At 43.9% G+C, this 21,531-nt stretch overlaps 1 protein-coding gene across 1 annotated transcript in view; it reads right to left on the bottom strand.

Moving 5' to 3' along the window:
• The window catches only part of Gpr156 (G protein-coupled receptor 156), a 56,394-nt gene extending 36,397 nt beyond the window's left edge, over nt 1-19,997 (bottom strand). The window contains exons 1-2 of the mRNA XM_021209891.1: nt 19,892-19,997; nt 19,402-19,538 (exon numbers count right to left, since the gene is read on the bottom strand). Of these exons, the coding sequence (XP_021065550.1) occupies nt 19,402-19,538; nt 19,892-19,987 (233 nt within the window). The 5' untranslated portion in view covers nt 19,988-19,997. The remainder of the gene's footprint in view (nt 1-19,401; nt 19,539-19,891) is intronic.
• Nucleotides 19,998-21,531: the final 1,534 nt, after the last annotated feature.

Raw genomic sequence — 21,531 nt, 5'->3', positions numbered from 1 at the left:
ACCCTACCCCACCCTACCCCACCCTACCCCACCCCTGCCAACACTTTTCCCTCTCTGTACCTTCAAGAAAGAACCTGAAAGAACAGTAAGAGCTGGTCCCCAGCTGGCTGGTTTTGGTTTTTTGAGACAGAGTTTTACTGTGTAGCCCTGGCTATCCTAGAACTCATTTTATAGACCAGACTGGCCTCGAACTCAAAAATCCAGCTGTCTCTGCTTCTAGATTAAAGGTGGGATTAAAGGCATGCACCACCCCTGCCTGGCTCACCTGAATATTTTTTTAATGGCTGTTTGTTATTCTGATTTAACTGGTCTGGGAGCCAAGCTTAAGCATTATATTTCTAGAAGATATATTTATCATATGTGTGTGTGTGTGTGTGTATGTGTGTGTGTTGCCTGAATGTACACATGTACCACATGTCTGCGTACCTACAGAGGTCAGAAGAGGGTGTTTGATTCTCTGGAACTCAAATTACCAATGGTAGTGAGCTACCATGTCAGTGCTGGGAACTGAACCTAGTCCTCTACAAGAGCTAGGAGAACTCTTAAGCTTTGGGCCATTCTCCCAGCATGAAGACTTTTTAAAAAAGCTTTGTAGGAGAGTCTAATGTAAACCAAATTTGACAACTACTAACTTAAGTACATTCATAAAGTCATGAAAACTTTTTAGAAGTATCGGAAGATTTAGATAGACATTTCTCCTGTGAAGCTATAGAAACAACCAAGAAGTATGTGAAAAACTCTCAGCATCGTTGGTCATCAAGGAGATGCAAATGAAAACCACATGCTGCCACTTTATAGCCACCTGGATGGCTGAAATCAGACAGGTAATAACATGGGTATTGGTGAGGGTGTGGAGAAGTAGGAGCCCCATGGACTGTTGGTGGGGCTGTATGTAGAATGGGGTAGCCATTTTGATAAGCAGTTTTAAACTTAGGTCAAAAAGTTATCATACAACCCTGTCCCAAGGCAAGCAAATACATCCTTGGACAAAACGTGTCTGTGATGTTTTGGAGCAGCCTTTTACTAACAGCTCCGAAGCGGGGAAAAACCAAGTATCTACTAACTGATGAATGGATAACATGGTGTGTGCCATCCATGCAATGGGATGTTACTCAGCCACCAAGAGGAATGAAATACTGATTGATACTACCACATGGGTGTGCTTAGTAAACATGCCAATGTTACACTGAACAAGAGAAGCCAGACATCAAAGGCCTCATTTTGTTTGACTCTATTTATATGACATGTCCAGAATAGATAAACCCATGGAGATAGAAAGAATAATAGGTTTCCAAGGGCTTGGTGTGGGAGAAACAGAGACAGTACCAAGAGAGTACATTTTGGGATAGTGAAAAATGTTCTGGGATTAGTGGTTCTTGAACATTAAACTTACAGTCTAATGATGGCTTCCCAGACGTGTGATTATGCCACACACCATTGAATTAGAAACTTTAGAAAAGCAGAGTTGACGTAAGGTGTGTGAACACCATCTACAAAGACGTCCACAGAGCCTCTGCACTCTTACTGTCTTCTCCAGGTCTGAGGAGCTCCCGTTTATGCATGGTTGAGAACAATGCCCTTTGCTAAGCGCAATTCTGTCTTACTGGTTTTCCTATCTCAGCCGGGGCATTGGGACAGAACGGACAGAAGTCGTCTAGATTTGCCTGATCCCTAGGTTGAGGTCTTATAGTACACCAATGTGGGACATCTGGCGTTAGTCACTTCTAGGATAAGAGAAAAATAAGTCCTACAGAAGGAAAACTCCAAGTGACAGGGCCCCTAATACCTGAGGGTGCACCAGGCTGAAGCCGAGGAAGAAGATGACCAGAGAGGTCCCAGTGAGTGTGGCAGAATAAGAATTTTTGAATACTCGAAAGATAAACCACCATTTAAGTTTAGATACAAGCCCAGTGAGATGGCTCTGTGCGTGGATAAAGGTTTGCCACTAAGCCTGATAACCTGAATTTGATCCCTGGGACATTCGTGGTGGAAGGAGAGAACCGGTTCCTGAAAGCTGTCCCCTGACTGCCCACATGCACACTCAGGCTCACCAGACAGACAGAGATAAGTAAGTACATGCAATCAAAATAAAAGGGCTCAGGTAACGTAAACTTATGGTGTTACAGATAAAATGCCAACCTGTGGTAGTGTGGAGAGCTCTTGGTGCTGTCCTCTAGGAATTGGGCAAGAATTTGACATTGGGCTAGGACAAGGAAGTAGGCTCAAGATGAATACAGCTGAGAAATGTGTTCTTTGTTTCTTGATGGGTCTCTCCTTAAAACCCTGAATACAGTCATTGTGGGACCTTTGTTTACACTTTGTTTGTTCCTTAACTATTTTGTTTATGCCTTAGAATTGACCATATTCATTGTATGTATCTAGAAAGATATAAACACAGGGCTGGGGTCATGTTATCATGTCGTCTAATTGTCTTTTCTTTCTTTAATCCTCACTACCTCCCTCAAGACCCTGTAGACTGACTGAGCTGGCTGGTCATGGTAGTTTTTAGAATGATCATTATACTCCAAGAGACAGTACAGGCAACAAAATATAATTTTAAAGCAATGTCTCCATCACGAGCTACCATTTAATTGGTGTTTTTATGTGTCCTGCTTTGGAGATAGCTCTAACTGGGCAGGCTGATGCTAACCTGCTTTCTTATACAAAGATGCTTGGTGTTATTACCAGACATAAAAATATTGTCAGCATGGAGTTTTATATGGTAGCCAAAGAATTTAAATGACAAGAGTTTAGATTCTGCAGTCTGGGCAGACCAACAGCCAGATGCTGAAAACTTGAAATCATAGGCAGTGGTGAGCAAGGACTGAATGAATAGACAAGGGGTCATTCATATGACCAGAGGTCATTCAGGGGAAGAAAAGGATGGAGAGAGCTCACAAAAGGGCAGACTCTGAATATGCTTAAGTCTATCAGACTGAAAACCCTCAGGGTGGGGCCAGATAGGTTCAGGCTGGCTGGGACATCTTCCCCAGCTCTAAGACTGGGCAGGCAATGGGGCATCAGAAAGGAATGAACAGATGTTGACAGGTGTGGTCTGTTCCCTTTAGCCTCTGCTCAGTATATGCTGAACTGATTTGATGGCTGTTGGGACACATTCTCTACCTAAGGACATGATGACCAGATTAGGTCGCTGTCCAGGCACTGGAATGAAAACAGACAAAAGCCCAGGCCCACGAAGCTCCACTGGGATTTGGGGCCAAGTTCTAACATCCAAAGGGTCATAGCTACGTTAATGTCCATCCAGGCTGGTGCCAGGGTCACCAGGGGTTGATCTGTAGGAGCTGTAGGGACATCTGTACAATAGAAGTGTCTGGGGCCCAGAAAGTGGTAGTTATAGTTTGAAGGTTGTAGGTGACCCTGCCAGAAAATGAAATTTAGTGCCAAGTAAACCCAGGCTGTGAATTTTCTCAGGCCCAGAGCCAAGGAATGTTTCCAGGTTCTGGGGGAGGGGACGGAAGGGAACTTGATTCCTTGCAATCCTAGTCTGGAGGCCATGTCACTTTGGAGTGAAAGTTCAGAAGGGAAAGAGTCATCATGGTGTCCCAGAAACAGTGTGGCCAGTTGTTATTGCTTTCTGCTCTTTCTCCTCCTCTCCCATTTTCTTTTAAAGGTTCAGGGTGTGTATTTAAAAATGTGTAGGGGAAAAAAGGTTTCTAGAAATCTATACTTACAGATAAGTGACTCCAATTTTCTAGTTCTTTTCTGCTGAGGCATGTTTTCCAACAAACAAAACATACTAATAAATCTATCAAGGGCAAGAAAGGCAGCGGGGGGACAGCTGCAGCTGTGCCATCCAGGAGTGACAATGATTAATTCCTACATCTGCTCAGTCAGATAGAAACAAAGGTCATTGTGCATAGATTAGCATGGTGAGCACCACTCCTCCACCACTACAGAGAGACACACACGTACAGACTCACATACACACACACACACACACACACAGTGTGGGGGAGGGAGGAGAGTCACTTGCCATTGCCATTGCCATTGAGAGCTGTAAAATTCAAAATCCTTGAAAATATGTTTACTATCTGGTGAATTATACAGATAAAAGCAAGCCTCAAACCTCATGGGAAGAAGGGAGGCAAGGGGAGGGATCAGGTGTGGATTAACATCAGACTGGTTTTCAAATCTAGTTAGTTCTCCAATCAAATGTGGATATTCGGTTATATTTCCAAAAGCAAAGGAAACAGGAAACTTTTGACTAAATCTTGATATGGTGATTTGGTTAGAGGAGGAAAGGCAGCTGAATCCTTTTGAGTATCTGCCTCACTATCCTGCGCTCACTGTCATCACAAAAACACCACAGAGTTGATGATTTTATTTCCTCAGACTCCAGGACGTTGGAAGTCCAGGATCGCATCAGACAGCTGCCTGCCTGCGGAGTCCCTGCAGGCCTGTTTTCTGGAGCAGCAGGTGCTTCTGCCATCTTTGCTCTCTGGACAACAGCCTTAAGGGACTACTGCTGTGACCTAATTTAACTTCATTTAACTTTAAAAATGCTGTCTCCAAATACAGTCCCATTAGGACACATACAGATGGTCACGTATGAATTTGGGGAAGTACAGTGCTCATGACATCTTGAATTATTTAAATGGGGTGCTTGGAAGCTGACTCCTTGTGGTCCATAGTTAGTCCCCTGAAGGTGCAGCTACTTCCTGTCCATGACTCCTATAGTTACAGATTCCTTCCTTCCTTCCTTCCTTCCTTCCTTCCTTCCTTCCTTCCTTCCTTCCTTCCTTCCTTCCTTCCTTCCTTTTTTTCTTTCTTTCTTTCTTTAAGACAAGGTTTCTCTGTGTAGCCCTGGCTGTCCTGGGAACTCACTGTGTAGTCCAGGCTAGCCTTAAACTCGGAGATTCACCTGCCTCTGTCTCCCAAGTGCTGAGATTAAAGGCGTGCGCCACCACTGCCCAGCCAAGAAATCTATTTTTTTAATGTGTAGTTTTGTGAATTACTGTGAAACGAACATCTATGTGATGATAACCCAAGTCCAAAAACGAAAACATTACAGCCACATCATAGTTGTTGCCTTTGCCTCTTGCTAAAGGCAAGACACTACATTGACTTTAGCACTATAATTAGTGAATTCTGACTTCAAATGTTTTCTTATGAAGGGGAAGCGTACAGTGTAGGACACTTTGCATCTGGCTTTTAAAGCTGATACCTGGGTTAGTTATTTCCACTTTGGATCCATCATAGGTAATGCAGTGGACATCCATTTATAAGTTTTGATGTGGACATATGCTTTCATTTCCTCAGCTATAGATCTAGGAATTTAATCGTTGCCATTCACCATTCTGGGGGACTCTCAAAGGACATGCATAGCAGCTGAACTAGTTTACCTTCCCACTCATAGGACACGAGTAGTATAACTCCACCATAAAAACTCAAAAACACTGTCTAACTTTTGTATAACAGCCACCCCAGTGGGTGTGAAGTGATGTGTGACTGGGTTTGGTCTGCCTCCCTCTTCCCAGTTAATGAAGTGCCTGCTGCGTTTTGATACATGTATCAGACTCCCAGTCTACCCACACTATTTTCCAAGATGGCTCAACCAATTTGCAATCTTTATCACAAGAGTGAGCTTATGCTCTGCACGAGTCTACTGTCTCGAAACACAGTGGGCAGAGCTAGTTTTTTGTCTTGTTTGTTTGTTTGTTTTTTTAAGATTTATTTTTTTATTATATGTAAGTTCACTGTAGCTGTCTTCAGACACTCCAGAAGAGGGCATCAGATCTCATTACGGATGGTTGTAAGTCACCATGTAGTTGCTGGGACCTTAGGAAGAGCAGTCAGTGCTCTTAACTGCTGAGCCATCTGGTTGTAAGTACTCTTCAAATATCCAGGTAGAAATCCTTTACCTGATATACAACTTTAAAACATTTTCTTTTTTATGATTTGTTTTTGTTTTATGTGCATTGGTGTTTTTGCCTGCGTGTCTGTCTGTCCATCTGTCTGTCTGTGTGAAGGTGTCAGATCCCCTGGAACTGGAGTTACAGGCAGCTGTGAGCTGCTAAGTAAGTGCTGGGAATTGAACCTGGGTCCTCTGGAACAGCAGGTAGTACTGGATCTGGGCTTAACCACTGGGCTACTTCATTCAAGAAGCTCACTTCACTTTCTTCATGATGCTCTTTGGAGGGCAATACAAAAGCTATTGTTGTTTCAAGATTACAAATTTAGGGCTGGTGAGATGGCTCAGTGGGTAAGAGCACCGACTGCCTTTCCACAGGTCCTGAGTTCAAATCCTAGTAACCACATGATGGCTCACAATCACCCATAATGAGATCTGATGCCCTCTTCTGGGGTGTCTGAAGACAGCTACGGTGTACTTACATATAATAAATAAATAAATCTTTTTTTTTAAAAAAAAGATTACATATTTAATTATTTGTATGTGCAGGGTGGGGTGGGGGGCAGGGAGTCTGGAAGATGGGTGCAGGTGCCTGAGATCAGAGGCACTATATCTTCTGAAACTGGAGCTATAAGCAATTGTGAACCCCCCACCTGGTATGAGGGCTGAGAACTGAACTCTGGTCCTTTGCAAGAGCAGTGTCTTCTCAACCGCTGAGCCATCTCTCCAGCCTCTGGGGTAGGCACAGAAGTTTTAACTTTGGTGATCTTGAACTTATTTTTATTTTATTATGGGTGCTTTTATTGCCATTTAATGGAGTCTTTTGATAAAAAAGTTCTTGTTTTTTTTGTTTTTTGGGTTTTTTTTTGTATTTATTCGGTGTATGTGTGCACACGTGTAGACGTAGCATGAACTATACCACATGTTGATGGTAAAGAACAACTGACAGGAGTTAGCTCTCTCCTTCTCCCATTTGGGTTTTGGGGATCAAATTCAGGTTATCAGGCTTGCCAGCAAGTACCCGTATCTATTGTGCCATCTTCTGGACCAAGTTATCTTCCTCCTCTTCCTTTTTCCCCCTTATTTTCTAAAATCAGTGGTATATAAATAAATCTTACATAGTTCACTCTACGTTTAGAGTGGAACTAATTATTTTAGTCCTCAATATCCCTAATATAGACAATAAGTAAGAATATTTTTTTCAGAAAAACTATTAAGAATTTTTGGTTCCTATAACAAACTGACATATATTATTCTTGGAGGTTTTCATCTTGTGGAAAAACCTCAATGATGCTTTTTAAAATATGGTGAAGAAGAATACAGAGAGTCAGGCATGAGGTGGTGCACACAGTCTGGAGGCTGAAACAGGAAGGCTTCCATGAATTTGAGGACAGCTTATGCTACATACTAAGTACCTGACTCACTAGGGCTACATAGCGAGACTGTCTCAAAAACCAAACTCAAATCCAAAACAGAACAGAAAAGAAAGATAAATTCATCTGTATAAATATACAACTAAAACATTCACACCAAACGCACCGCTGCATCCAGCATGCAGCTCGAGAAAGAAAGACTGACTTCTACTTGAGAAGCCTGCACCCTGTTGGGCTGGCCACCACCCTTTCTCTCCCTCCCGACCTGGGTTCTGTCCTGACTTCTGATGGGTTAGCTTGCCTGTGGAATCACACAGGGTATAATCTCTATGTCTGGCTTCTCTTGATCAATACGATTTTTCTGAGAGTCATCCATACTACGGTAGGTAGTTGTAGACCACGGTCATTTATTGTGTAGTACAGAGTCATCGGATATCTCTGAAATTACTGAGATATTAAATTGTTGATGGACATTTGAGCTGCTTCCGGTTTCTCCACAGCTCTCCTAGGGTGTGAATACAGGCCATTTAAACCAAACTGATATCAAGGTATGGTTCCCAGGGCAACACTGTTGAGAGACGATGTTAACTTCAGAGGGTGATTTGGGTCTTGAAAGCATCAGTCTAGAACGGATTAATGTCCACCTTTTGGTGACAGATTTGATCTTAGTTGGTTAACATGACAGTCAACTGGTATAAATCAAGACGACCCCCATATATTTGGCCTCTTTTGGGTATTTTTTTGTTCTTTGTTCTTCTGTAATATTGTGGTAGAGCTAGGGACCCCTTACCCAATAGTAGCACTAATCAGTTTGGACTTTCCAGCTCCCAGAATCATGAGCTAAATAAAAAGCTGTTAGATGTTCTAGCCTTAGATGTTCTGTTACAGCAATACAAAATGGTCTGAAATAGGTTTGTTATAAATAGTACTGTTAGGAATATAATAGTAAGTATATTTTGGTAGCAATATGTGTAGTTTTGCTGGGATTTCAGACACACAGGGTATGAATATATGTTCAAGGTTTACAGATTTTGCTAGACAGTTTTACAAAGTGAATGTATCTATATATACACTCAGACACCACGTGAATACAGACTGCATGCACAGAAGTGGTCTCTAGAGCCTGCATCTCCAGTAGACTATGCTGTCTAATGTGTTATGATAGTCACACAATGCCTGAAATCATAAGGCATCTGGGACATCTCTCTCTAGTTAAGCAACTATACTTCCATAACATTGTGTTGGGATTCCTATTGCTCTTCATCTTCTCCAAACTTAATTTTGTCCATTTTTTTTCCTAATAGACATTGAATAAACATGTAGGCTATCCACTGTGTCTTCAGTCTGCATGTTTCCAACCAACTATTATTCGTGTAATGGCTAGCTAGATATATTTGTTTGGGAAGTGTTACTGCATATCTTTTATCCATTTAAAAGTTCCCTCATCTTACTGTGTTCTGTTTTGTCATGTTTGGTCATTATCTCCCAGAAACCTGTTCTTCTCTGGTGAGAGACAGAAAGGGGGGGGGATCTAGAGGGGAGTGGAGGAGGGAAGGAACTGTGGGGAGTAGAGGGAGGGAAACTAATCAGGATACATTGTATGAGAAAAAAAAATCTATCTTCAATAAAAGAAAAACGGGTGTATTTTTTCCTGGCTTTTTTTATTGATTTATAGTTCTTCATTCTGGATAAAATTCCTTTACTGATATATATATTGTGAGTATACTCTCATTCTACAGCTTGGCTACCTTTTTTTTTTAAGTAGCATTTTTAACAAACAGAAATTTAAGTATCTATCTATCTATCTATCTATCTACCTATTTATCAACACACTCTCTCTATGTACTCCTGACTGTCCTGGATCTTGACATTGTAAGCAGGCTGGCCTCAAACTCACAGACATCCCCCTGCCTCTGCTTCCTGAGTGCTCTGATTTAAGGTGTGTACCACCACACTCACCCTTTTAGATTCAATGTAGAGAAACCCAGCAATCTTTCCTCTTCCTGAATAACGGTTTTTATACTGTTTGAATATTTCCTATCTATACCCAGTAATGCTGGAACCTGACTTCCTTTGCTCCTTTTGTTTCTACCCTGTAGCCAATACTGTCCCCAAGTGTACACAATAGTACATCGGAGGGGCTGGAGAGGTGGCTCAGTGGTTAGAAGCACATACTGCTCTTTCAGAGGACATGGGTTCAGTTCCTAGTGCTCCCATCAGTTGGCTCACAACCATTTGTAACTCTAGCACCAGAGGTATTTGACACCACCTATGACCAATTCAATTATTTGCACTCATCCTCCCTCTCCCGGCCCTTCTCTCTCTTTCTCTCTCTTACTCACTCACTCAAATAAACAAAACTAGTACCATTAGGATAAAGCATTCAACCCTCTCAGTACCAAGTCTCTCTTCTCTTAGACAATGAAGGGCCCGGTCCCTCGAGAGCCTCTTCTGTGTGTTGACAACCCTCCCGGTGGCAAAGTACATGAAGCAGGGGAAGGAGTGGATTCGGACATGCTCTGCAGGGGAACCCCAGCCCAGGCTGGTGCCCACTTCCTCCCCAAGAGTAGCAGGTAGCCAAGAGGCGCTGTCCAAGCCTTCCTAGGAACATCATTTTATTTAGGTACCTCGATGAAGGCACCCAGAGCGATGGTTTTATTTAAGGTCGTTCTGCACAGCTCCATTAAATGTTAATATTCTACTCATAAAACAGCAGCTAGGCCTCCTACCCAGTGGCTGTCAACCAATGTTCTTTCTCAGCTCCAAATCCCACCATGGCCTCCCATAACATTCAGGGCACAGTAATGACATTGACCTACAGGGTGCCCATGGGTTGCTTCTCTGACCTCATCTGCTCCTATTCTGGCTCATTTAATCTGCTCCAGCCGTACCTCTCTCCTTCCTTTTCTTTGAACACTGGGCATGTTCCTTCTTCAGGGGCCTGCTCCCTCTGTCAGGGTTGGTCTTTCCTAATGACTTGTTTCCCAAGCCATTCTATTCCCAAGTGTTAGCTCTCAGTCAGGTTTTCTCTGGCCACACTGTCTGAACTACCATTGCTACCCTAAGAACTCATAGTCACTATCCCTGTTCAAAAAAATCCCATAGTTTTATTATTTTCTGACTCACTTTGAGAAAACAAATTCCATGAAGAATGTGGGTTTTTTTTTTGGTTTTCTCTCTCTTTCTCTCTCTCTCTCTCTCTCTCTCTCTCTCTCTCTCTCTCTCTCTCTCTCTCTCTCTCTCTGTGTGTGTGTGTGTGTGTATCTAGTAGTTACTCTTTTAATATGACCCCAGAACTGTGGGGCAGTGAGCTGTGCACAGACAGCCTGGTCCTCAGCTGAGCACTGGCCCAGAACCCTGGGTGACCCTAAGGGATGGAAAGTGTTTGGCCACGCCTCCTGGGCCCCTGGCTCCTGTCACAGCTACAGCTTCCCACAGCCCTCCCGCCCCGCCCCGGCCCCCGCCCCCGCCCCCTGTCCCCCAAGAGAGGTGTGTGGCCATCAGTCACACAGGCCATACCCCAAGCTCCTGGCATTCTATGTGGACTCCACCCTCACAGTTACCTGGCAACAGCCAGGATGTCCCAGCCCACTATAAAAGGAGCTGCTTGCCCCTCCTCTCTCTCTTACCTCTTATTCTCTTGCTCTTACTCTTGCCCCCTTGCTCCCCCTCTCTCCACTTTCCCTTCTCCCCTCTCTCCACGTGACCATGGCCAGCCTCTACTTCTCTACTTTCTCCCTCTCTCTGCCTTTCTATAATAAATGCCTTAAAACCTGGGACTGTCTCCTCTCATCGGGATCTGCAGTGCTGGAGCAATGGAGCAGGTCTTCCCTTAACAAGCCGGGCATCTAACCTCCCATCAGGAGGCTTCCCTGCACTCTAGCCATGGCCACCACCAACCTAAGCTGCCCATCGAGCAAGCCTCCTGAGCCAGCCAAGACTCTCCTTCCAGCCCTAACCAGCAGGAGCTCTCCCCCTGCTCTTTTCCCTTCAGTCCCTAGGCCAAAGTCGGCCCGTGGGCCCCCACTCGTTCTCAGCTCTTCCGCGGACATCCAGTGGCATCTGTTGTGTCCAGGACTGAGAACCTGAGGTCCCTGGCCTCCGTGCGGTCCAGGGACCCCAGAGATGGCTCTTTCGTGGTACCCAGCAGCATCTGTGGTGCCGAGAGTCAGAGCCCGACTCCTGCAGGTCTGCGGGGACCCCAGACTGGGCCTTCCTCACCCCAGGATCTGGGTCCTGTTGTTTCTCAATGCCTGCCAGGCAGTGTCGTGGGGGTGTGTGCACTCAAACTCCCTGCATTCGCCTCGCCCATTGGCCCTAGCCCTGAGTGGATTCGGGACCCTATTTTTTGACCCACACAGAACCTACATAGTATCTGGCACACTGATAATTTGGTGTGTGTGTGTGTGTGTGTGTGTGTGTGTGTGTGTGTGTGTATAAACAAAAGCCACCCACGTAAAACCCTGAATGCACAAAGACCTGCTAAAAGTACAGCGCACATGGCCAGTAGTGTGCCCAGAACAAATGGTTTCAGTAGAACGATGGGTCTGAGACGATGTCAGTAGAACCACAGGCAAAAGGGTTGGGCTTCGGGAGCTGGCCGTGTCCTGTCTGGGGAGGGAGTAAGCAGTCGGCCAAAGGGTCACAGTCAAGGCAGCTGCTTTGTTATGCACAGTCTGTAGAGCTGAAACTGTGTGTGTTACAGAGGGGAAAGAACTTGTCTGTCTTCCAAGAGCGTATCCTTGTACTTGATTTTATTCCAGACCAGCTGAAGTGTTCCTTTGGGAAACAGCACAATCTGGGTACAATGGAGGGCAAAGATGAAAACCCCAGGAGCCAGGGTGTGGCCAGGGGTAGACTAATTGCCTGGAATGAGTGAGGCTCTGGCTTCTACCCTCAGTACCACTAATAAATAAATAAATATATAAGTATTAACAATTCAAGAAGAAGGGCTGGAGTGACGTCTCAGTGGTTAAGAATACTGAACCAGGGCTCGATTTCCAGCATCTCCATGGCAGCTCACATCTTCCAGTTTTAGGGATCGGATCTGGGGTCCATTTCTGGACTCTGAGGGCACTGCAAGCACATGGTGCACAGACATGCATACGGGCAAACCACCAATGAAAATAAAAACAAATCTTTTTTTTTTTTTTTCAGTGTTTCAAGGATCTCATTATTTGGTAAGAGAGTTAAAACTCCCTCCTCCCAATTCAGTAAATCCCATCCACCATCAGCTATAATAGGGTAACGACAGTTGTGTTCAGCTGTTTATCTATCTATCTATCTATCTATCTATCTATCTATCTATCTATCTATCTGTCTATTTATCTGCCTACCTACCTACCTATCTAGTGTGCTTGTGTGTATGCATGTGGAGGTCAGAGGACAACTTATGGGAGACAGTTCTATCTTTCCACTATATGGGCCCCAGGGATTGCACTCAGGAGGTCAGGCTTGGTGGCAAATGCCTGTCATCTTGCTGGCCCATGTGTCTTATCTATTTTTATTTTAATTTGCTTATTTATTTTTGGTTTCCTCAGACAGAAATTTTCCTATGGGCTGTTCTTGAACTCATGAGCCTCCTGCTTCTGACTCCTAAGGCTTGTCCACTATGCCCGGCTAGTTATGTAGATCCGCATACGCATAGTGTGAGCAGTTCATCCAGGCGGAATACCCATCTAAACCTGTCGGCCACACGGCTAAAGAGCGCCAAACCACTGAGCTGAGGCTGTTCTTATGGATTAGCCCTACTGCTTCATTAACCTCCACACACTCTCACCCATATCCCATCCCACGCACAGGACCCCAGAAAGACCTCCTCTATGCATGATCTCACTGTTCCTTTGCATTTCTCTCCCTGCCCTGTCCCCACACGCCAGTAGCATCTGGCCTCATGACACCACACCTAGTTTTAGCTCCCTGCCCAATCCCTTGGAAATGACAACTCAAATAATATTTCCCTTCTATGAATCTTAGCGTCTGTGGTGGTAGTGCCAGGATCTGTTCCTGGTCCCTTGGCTTCATCCAGCCCCTGATCCTGCAATGTCATTTCTAACTTGAGCTACATGGTCGGTGTTCATTCTGGGATGGATTGCTTCTCCTTCCTCAGCAATCACCATGTCCAGGATTAAAGCAACCGATCCCAGGACTCCAGTGTGCAAGCTTTCTCTTAGCCGAAAGCGATTGGTATTGCTAGCCTGTCCTTCCCTTCACCTTGCTCTCAGCTCTAATGAATCAAACCACAGCGATGACAGGCCTGGGACAATCAATATGAAAAACAGCACAGATCCTGCCCGGCAGCAAGGCATTAGGTTGCAAACTGGATTTTAAAATTAATTTCTTTAAAAAAAATCACTTTACAAGGCAATGAATTTCATTATGGCATTTCCATAATTCTTGGTTTTGTTGACCCTTCCCCAGTCCCCAACCCTTCCTGCTGGTTATCTCCCTCCCTCACTAGCCCCTCTTCTGTGCAAAAGCTTCCCCCCCCCCCCAAAACCAGAATGTACCTCGACTTGCTCATGTTTCTCTACCCAGGGGACAGATAAATTTCAAGGTCTCAGAAACCCATAAATCATATTTTATACAGTATCCTGGGTACATAAGTATTCAGCTCACTAAACATTTCCTATTGATGGTAATAAGATCAGCTTCACTCAGATGATAATAAAATACTCTCAGAAATGGGAGGAATGAAGAAAAGTGCATTAAAGACTTCTCCAAAAAGCATGGAGCTGCTAAGGACTTTTGTGATGAAAATGACATGAAACGCAGGAGGCAGAGAGTCCAGAAGGGTACAAGGCAGTGCTTGGGAGCCAGGGCATGGATCTTCTGAAGGCAGAGAAGGCAAACACAGCAATGCCCACTAGACTCTGAGACTCAGCCCTGCCAAACGCCATCAGAGGACCCGTGTGCCGACCCTAATAGGGAGGAAGCCTAGGGGAGTGAAGAGGACATAGGAACAGGCACTTTCATGTGGGCATCTGACTGTCGCTCCTACAGATATGGAAGGCCCCTTTATGCAGAGCTCTGAGATGGGTGCAAAGCTACCATGGGCCCAGGAACAGCTCTGTCTACTCTTGCTGAGTCCTCCAAGACACGAGTGCCTGCCTGTTCTTTATCCAGGCCCTTCTCAGGACTGTTTGTTTAATATATGAGCAACCTTGGATGATCAGCTAGCATCTTCTCCTCTCCCCCCTCCCCCCCACACCTAACTTACTTATATCTCACGGTAAAGGATGTGAATCCTTTGGACTGAGTCTCCTCTCCTCGGCAGGTAACTCACAGGCTATGCAAGCAAACATCACGGGCCTTTCTTTCCTCGTCCTCTCTGGATATGAACTGTGTCCACAGTCCCTCCATCGTCCTGGGAGCCAACAAGTCTAACAGGAAGCTGCCTACTGTTATTGTCAAGAGTGTTGACTACTTTGGCTCTGAACCAGGGGACTTTTGTCTTTTGCTAACATTCATGAAACAGGAACAGGTGAAGTTGGAAAGTTGCAAGTAGAGTAAACATCCACATTCTACAGAACTTTTATAACTCATTCTTCTCAGACAGCAACATTTTACTGAAGATTGTGACGGGAATTCCAGCATCAGTTTTGAGGTACAACAAGATGTCAATCTATCATCTATAACTATCATCTCCAGTAATAGGGAAATAACGCCTCAAAATAAAAGGGCTTATTGAACAAGGTTAGCGTAGTGTAGAACTTACAACGTTAACCCTACTTTGTGCCTGTCAGAGTGGGCACAGGAGAGCTTCCCGAAGGGCCTGAACTATTCAACAGTAAAGTGAGTGCGATCCTTATAGTTTAATAAGAAAATTAATAAAGGAATATTCTTATCAATAAGTTCATAAAAAATATGAGAGTTTTTATATTAATTATTAATATCTAGTAAGTTATCAGATGATTTAAAGATACTTGGCAAGCTATTTAGAAAAACATACTTCATATCATATACTTTATTCCACATGAGAGCTTTCTCAGAAACATAAGAATGTTTGTATAACATTTCCTTTTATTGTATGTGTATGAGTGTTTGCCTGAACATATATATATATATATATATATATACCCTATGTATATGTGCCTATGGAGGCCAGAAGAGGGTGTCTGATGCCCTGGGGCTGGAATTTCAAGAAGGTGGGTTCTGGGAATTGAACCAGAGTCCGCAAGCCAGTGAGCTGTGTGTGCCCTTCCCCCAGCCTTGAGTTGGCTAAACAAACCTCCTCAGACACTGGAGCCAGGAGTCTGGCCTTGTTACAATTACATCTTCCTGCCAGAGAAGCCTGCTGAGTGGCTGAAGAGCCTACTTTGCAACTCAGTCCAGCTGAAACAAGCAACAGATCACAGCAGAAACAAAGGGCTGGGTCCTTGGGTTTTCCCACACATATTCAGGGCCATACATTAAAATTTTGAGCCTTGGTCAGAGAACTTTGTCTTGGTTCCTTATTTCTCTCGCTGTCCTTCCCATTCATCCCCAGCTTTCCTTTCAGGAACCCAGGAACCCAGGGCCGCTGGCAGCTACAGCCAGCGAGCCATCTCTCCAGCCCCAATATAAGCTCCTCCTCATGTATGTGCACTACTAACAAGGTGGGCATTCAGAGCTATCTAATGACCTTTCATAATTTCTCTTTCCTGTCTCTTTTTGCCGACCTCACCCACTTGCAGTCATCTGCTGACCCTTCTGCTAGCACAAGTTAGTTAGCAATGGATTACTTCTCTAGAACTTTGTGTAGCTGGAATTATAAAAGTATTTTATTTTATTTATTTTTTGCCTTGTCTCTTTTACTCAGTATAATTATTTTCAGATTTACCTATATTTTTCCAAATCAGCAATCCATTCTTCTTATTACTGAATAGTATTCTATCACATGAGCGTATAGTATTTTTTTCTGTGTTCATTTTTTTGATGAATATTTATGCTATCTGCAGCTTTGGGCTATTAAAATATAACTGCCATGAACATTCGTTATAAGTCTTTCTATAGACACAGAGTCATTTCTCTTAAGTAAAAACTTAAGAGTAAGATTGCTGGGAACTGAATTTTGAAAGAAACCAGTGTGCAAGGTTTTCACAATAGTTTTACCACAATGCACTCTTACCAGCAGTGTGTGCCAACACACACAAATAGAAGAATTTTATCAGATTTATAAATATTTCATTTCAACCCATGGCTTCTTTCTTATACTCTCAAGATTCTCTTTGGAAGACAAGTTGTTATTTCATTCTTACGAAGTTGAATTTTTCAACATTTTCTTTTATAGGTTGTACTTTTGATATTTTATCCAAGGAATATTTTTCCAGTATCACAGAAATTTTCTATTATTTCTGAATAAACATTACAGTTTGTGATTTTAGTTTTGAATGTGGTACATGGTGCAGGTCAAAGGCACTTCTTTGATGTGGGGATCTAGTTTTTCCAGTGTCCTTTGTTGAAGAGAGTGAACTTTACCGTGAAATTGCCTTTCTCTTGGTTGTTATCTGTGAGCCACAAAAAACGTGGGTTTACTTCAATGTGATCTTTGTGTCAATGTATATGTCTATATTTGCCAGTGCAAAACTGACTTTATTAATGTGTCTTTGTGGTAAGTCCTGAAATTGGGTGGATCCTAGTGATTTTTATGCTTTTTGAAATCTAAGTTGGGAATTCTAGGTTCTTCAAGTGAACTTTGGGATCAGCTTGCTGATATATATATATATATATATATATATATATATATATATATGCACATATTATATATGTATATATTACAATGCTATATATATGACATACATATGTGTATATACACATATATTGTATACATATGCATACACATTATACATATATACATATATTTGCATACATATATTATACATATATGTATACACACATATATATTGTATATATGTGTGTGTATATATAAAATGAGATATAACTATGATTGGGTTTGTTTTAAAGATCTATTCCTTTGGATTTGCTATATAATCAGATTATCTGAGAGTAAAGACATCATAGGTTTTTATTTGTTTTTTAGAAGTAGGTCCCTTTTAAGGCACTATTGTTAAAGACATCATATACTTGAGTCATTGAACATGGAGAAATCTCACTGCTAGTCAACTGGAAGCTTAATCCTTAATAGCTACCTTTCTTAGTGCTGGGAGGTTTTATTCATGCTACCCCAGGGAAAAAAAAGACAATTATCAAGCTAACCTATGGACCCTGTGAGCTACAGAACTGAGCTTTCTGAGAAGACATACTTACCTGTGTGACAGCGGAGGGAATGCTATGGGAGTAACTGTTTTACAGTGGATTTGAGACCCAGTCCATGAAATGGAACCTATCCCTGAGACTGTCAGCAAGGCCCAGAACCTATGGATGGCTAGGTCATGGGCCCCGGGGGGAAAAGCCACTACTATTATTCTGCTAAATCAACACAGCAATAAAATGACTCCTAATGACTTATTGGTACAGCCATGGATCAATACATCACTCAGCCTTCACCAGAGAGGCTTCTTCTTGTAGATGGCAATTAATACCCAGCTTCACAGCTGCTCAACAAGCAGACCTCAGGAGAGGGCTTCGCCTGAAATGGGCTGTCTCATATATCAAAGCCCTTGCCTCAAGGCCCATGGATCTATGAGGAAGAGGGGTCAGAAAGACTGCAAAAGCCAGGCATAGTAGTAGATGACTTCAGGGAAACTGCTTCCTAGACATAACAGGACATGCATACACACACACACACACACACACACACACACCCTTATGCATGCAGACAGACAGACAGACAGACACACTCTCAGACTAAAATGAAGTAGATCATCTGATTGTTTTTGTTTGTTTTTGAGACAGGGTTTCCCTGTGTAGCCCTGGCTGTCCTGAAATTCACTCTGTAGACCAGGCTGGCCCGGAACTCAGAAACCCACCTGCCTCTGTCTCTCCGGGATTAAAGGCGTGCGCCGCCACCGCCCGGCTGAATTATTTCATTGTATTGTCGCTCCTTTGAACAAATTTCCTTGTCCAATGCAGCACTTTTTAAAATGGGCTATTTTATCTTTCCTTTCGTAAGCTACTTCACCGTATAATGTATTTTGATCCACAGTGTTTCTTATCATCTTGTTCTTTATAAATATTCTGACTTAATAAATTTCATATGTACAACAGTTATGTTTTTCTAGAAAGCCATGACTAATAGAGAAAGTCCCAGGTATTCACACGGCTACAAGCTGGAAGCATCAGATCCTTCTCCCATGGGCCTCACTGCTGGGCGGCCTACAACGCAGCAGCCTAGAGCAACCGAGGAAGAGCAAGACCCAAGATGGAAGGTGTCATTCCATACCCTAACAACTAAAGGGGCACACTCCACGGTAGTCTCAACTTAAGACGTCCTTTCCTTTTTTTGGGGGGGGGGAGGTTTAAATTTTATTCTCTGGTGTCAGAGGGCAACTTGTAACAGCTAGTTCCTTCTACCATGTGGGGTGTCAGGGATCAAAATCAGGTCCTCCAGCTTGGCTGCTGATCCCACTGATCCACCTCACTGGCTGGGACGGGAGAGACTCTCTCCAACCCTCTATAGACAAGGATGACCTTGAACTCCTAATATCCCTGCCTCCCGCCTGAGCTCTGGGATTACAGGCAAGCATCTGGTTATACACAATGCTGAAGACTGAACCCAGGGCTTTGTGGATGCTAGGCAGGCACTTTGTCTACTGAGCTGCCTCACCAGCCCAAAGTTTCTTTCGTTTAAGTGGACAAAGCTTGCCCCAGAATACTTTCAGCTACTGGTTTCCTGGGAGCAAACCACATGAGAGACAATGATATCATTGTATAATTTGCTGACAGGGCGCTGGTTTACATTATAAAAATCGTGTAGGTCTCTACCCTGTACTCATGCCCTTTACGGTTCTTTTCTTGGCAGCACTCGCCACTTGGATTTAAGTACCCTACCTTCCAAGACCACCAAGCACACTTACTGTGTCCATTATGTGTCAATCTGTCTGAAGTGTTAGAGGCCCAGTGGGGAGCAGGACAATTAAGGTCCCTACGGTCACTAGCTTTGCGGTGGGGGACCCTGGCTAGGCCTAGCCGCTTTTGGTGCCAAGAGGATGTCAGCATTCTGGGTTTCACAGTTCTGGTTACAGGGGGCGAGAGTCGAGGCAGGAGGCTGCTTACCTGCTCTTTCTGCAGCGAATTGTGAAAGCCAGAAAGAAAAGCACCAGAAGTAGTCCACAGCTGAGAAAGGTCCAAATAATCCCCAGGAGAGCAGGAGACAGTGGGGAGACGTCTGTACTACTGTGCTGGGACTCAGTCTGGAGGTAGAAAAAACGGGAAGCAGTTAAGAATGAGGGATCACGCCTTTAGTCTGAGTGCTCACACTCAGGAGGCAGACGCAGAGGCAGGGGGATTTCTGAGTTCCAGGCCAGCCTGGTCTACAGAGTGAGTTCCAGGATAGCCAGGGCTACACAGGGAAACAAAACCAAAACCAAACAAGCAAAAGAATAATGGATCTATAGATGGCACCAAAGTAGGGCAATGCTTGTTGCTTGTCCTACATGGGTAGTTCCTCCTCCTCCTCCTCCTCCTCCTCCACCACCACCACCACCACCATATTTATGTCTAGCCCCATGGCATCTATATAATGTCCCCATGGCTGCTCACTTACAATGGTTGTCTTGCAAAGATCATGAAGGGGTCTCCGATCCAGCTCTTGACCAGGAAAACTGTCACAAAATTCAGAGCAGTTGATTTCCGGCTCCATGTCACCCCATGCACCTCTATGGGCATCTACTCAGTCTTGGCTATTCCCAGTCAAGGATGCAAACCGTCCACTGAAGCACAGAAACAACGGGAGTCTTTCTGCCAGAGGCTCCATCTCAGAGCTGCCTCCAGAGTCCAAATCCAGGATTAAAAACCAAATGGCTCCAAGTAGAAGCGAAAGGTTGTTTCATTCATCTCTTTCATCAGGCATATTTGGAGAGCAGATGTTCTTCAGCTGGTCTCTGGCTCCCAGTGGGTAGCACAAGGTCAAGAGTGGGCATCTCAGGACATAGAACGAATTGATTCTGGCTCACCACCAGAGGGCAGTCAGCGCTCCACGTGCTCCCACACTGGGCCCTGGAGGGAAGTAATCAGACTGGCTAACAAACAGGCGAACACGCAGGTTTAAAAATGGTTTTACTATCTTAACTATACATGGTTACATTCTATCGTGTGCAGGTGTATGCTTATAAATATCGCAACATTTTAAGTATAAAATGTTTTAATAAATATATTCAAAACTCATTGTAATAGATACTTTAGAAACAGATTAAGTACATTTTATAGTTTCTAGGTAAAAATCTCTGCACTTTCTAGAGCCTTCTAATGGCCAAGCTCTTTAAAAACCTTACTTTTGGTTCATAAGGCATATCATCCCCTGTTCCTCCCCCCAATTCACGTCCTAAGATCTTTCCACACAGTTCCTAGGTGATTCTGGGATCAAGGGCCCATATTGTCTCTTGTCTCTCAGGGTGAGGAAAAGCCTTCCATGTCCAGACACCTCTAATTATTTAGTTTTTAAATTTAATTAAACATTTATTTTTACTTAAGAACTTTACATCCTGCTCACTCCCAGTCACCCCCTCCCACAATCCTTTCCCCACCCACTGCCCCAGGGGAGGTAGGCCCCTCCCCTGGGCATCCCCCCCACCCTGAAACTTCAAGTCTCTGTGAGATTAGCTGCTTTCTGTCCCATCGAGGCCACAAGGGAGTCCAGCTAGAAGACTGTATCCCACAGACAGGCGACAGCTTCGGTGATAGCCCTGTTCCAGTTGTTCGGGACACACATGAAGACAAGCTGCACATCTGTTACATAAGTGCAGGGAGGCCTGCGTCCAGACCATGTATGTTCTTTGGTTGGTAGTTCAGTCTCTGAGAGCCCCGGGGTCCAGGTTAGTTGACTCTATTGGTCTTCCTGTGGAGTTCCTATCCTCTTTGGGGCCTGTGTACTGGTTTTTAAATTGTCAGAATCACGGAGCTGCCATGGGCTAGTTGGGTTCTAGGGAGAGGGGCTGAGTAATCAGCTGAGGAGATGTTTTTTGTATTGGCTTTTTATATTTATTTATTTATTTATTTATTTATTTATTATATGAATACACTGTTGCTGTCTTCAGACACACCAGAAGGCATCAGATCTCATTACGGGTGGTTGTAAGCCACCGTGTGGTTGCTGGGATTTAAACTCAGGACCTTGGGAAGAGCAGTCAGTGTTCTTACCCACTGAGCCATCTCTCCAGCCCCCTGAGGAGATGTTTTTACTCTCAG

The sequence above is a fragment of the Mus pahari genome, chromosome 12 (genome assembly GCF_900095145.1).
Source record: "Mus pahari chromosome 12, PAHARI_EIJ_v1.1, whole genome shotgun sequence".
NCBI lineage: Eukaryota > Metazoa > Chordata > Mammalia > Rodentia > Muridae > Mus > Mus pahari.
Note: the sequence above shows the minus strand (reverse complement) of the source record. Positions and strands in the feature narration are given on the sequence as shown.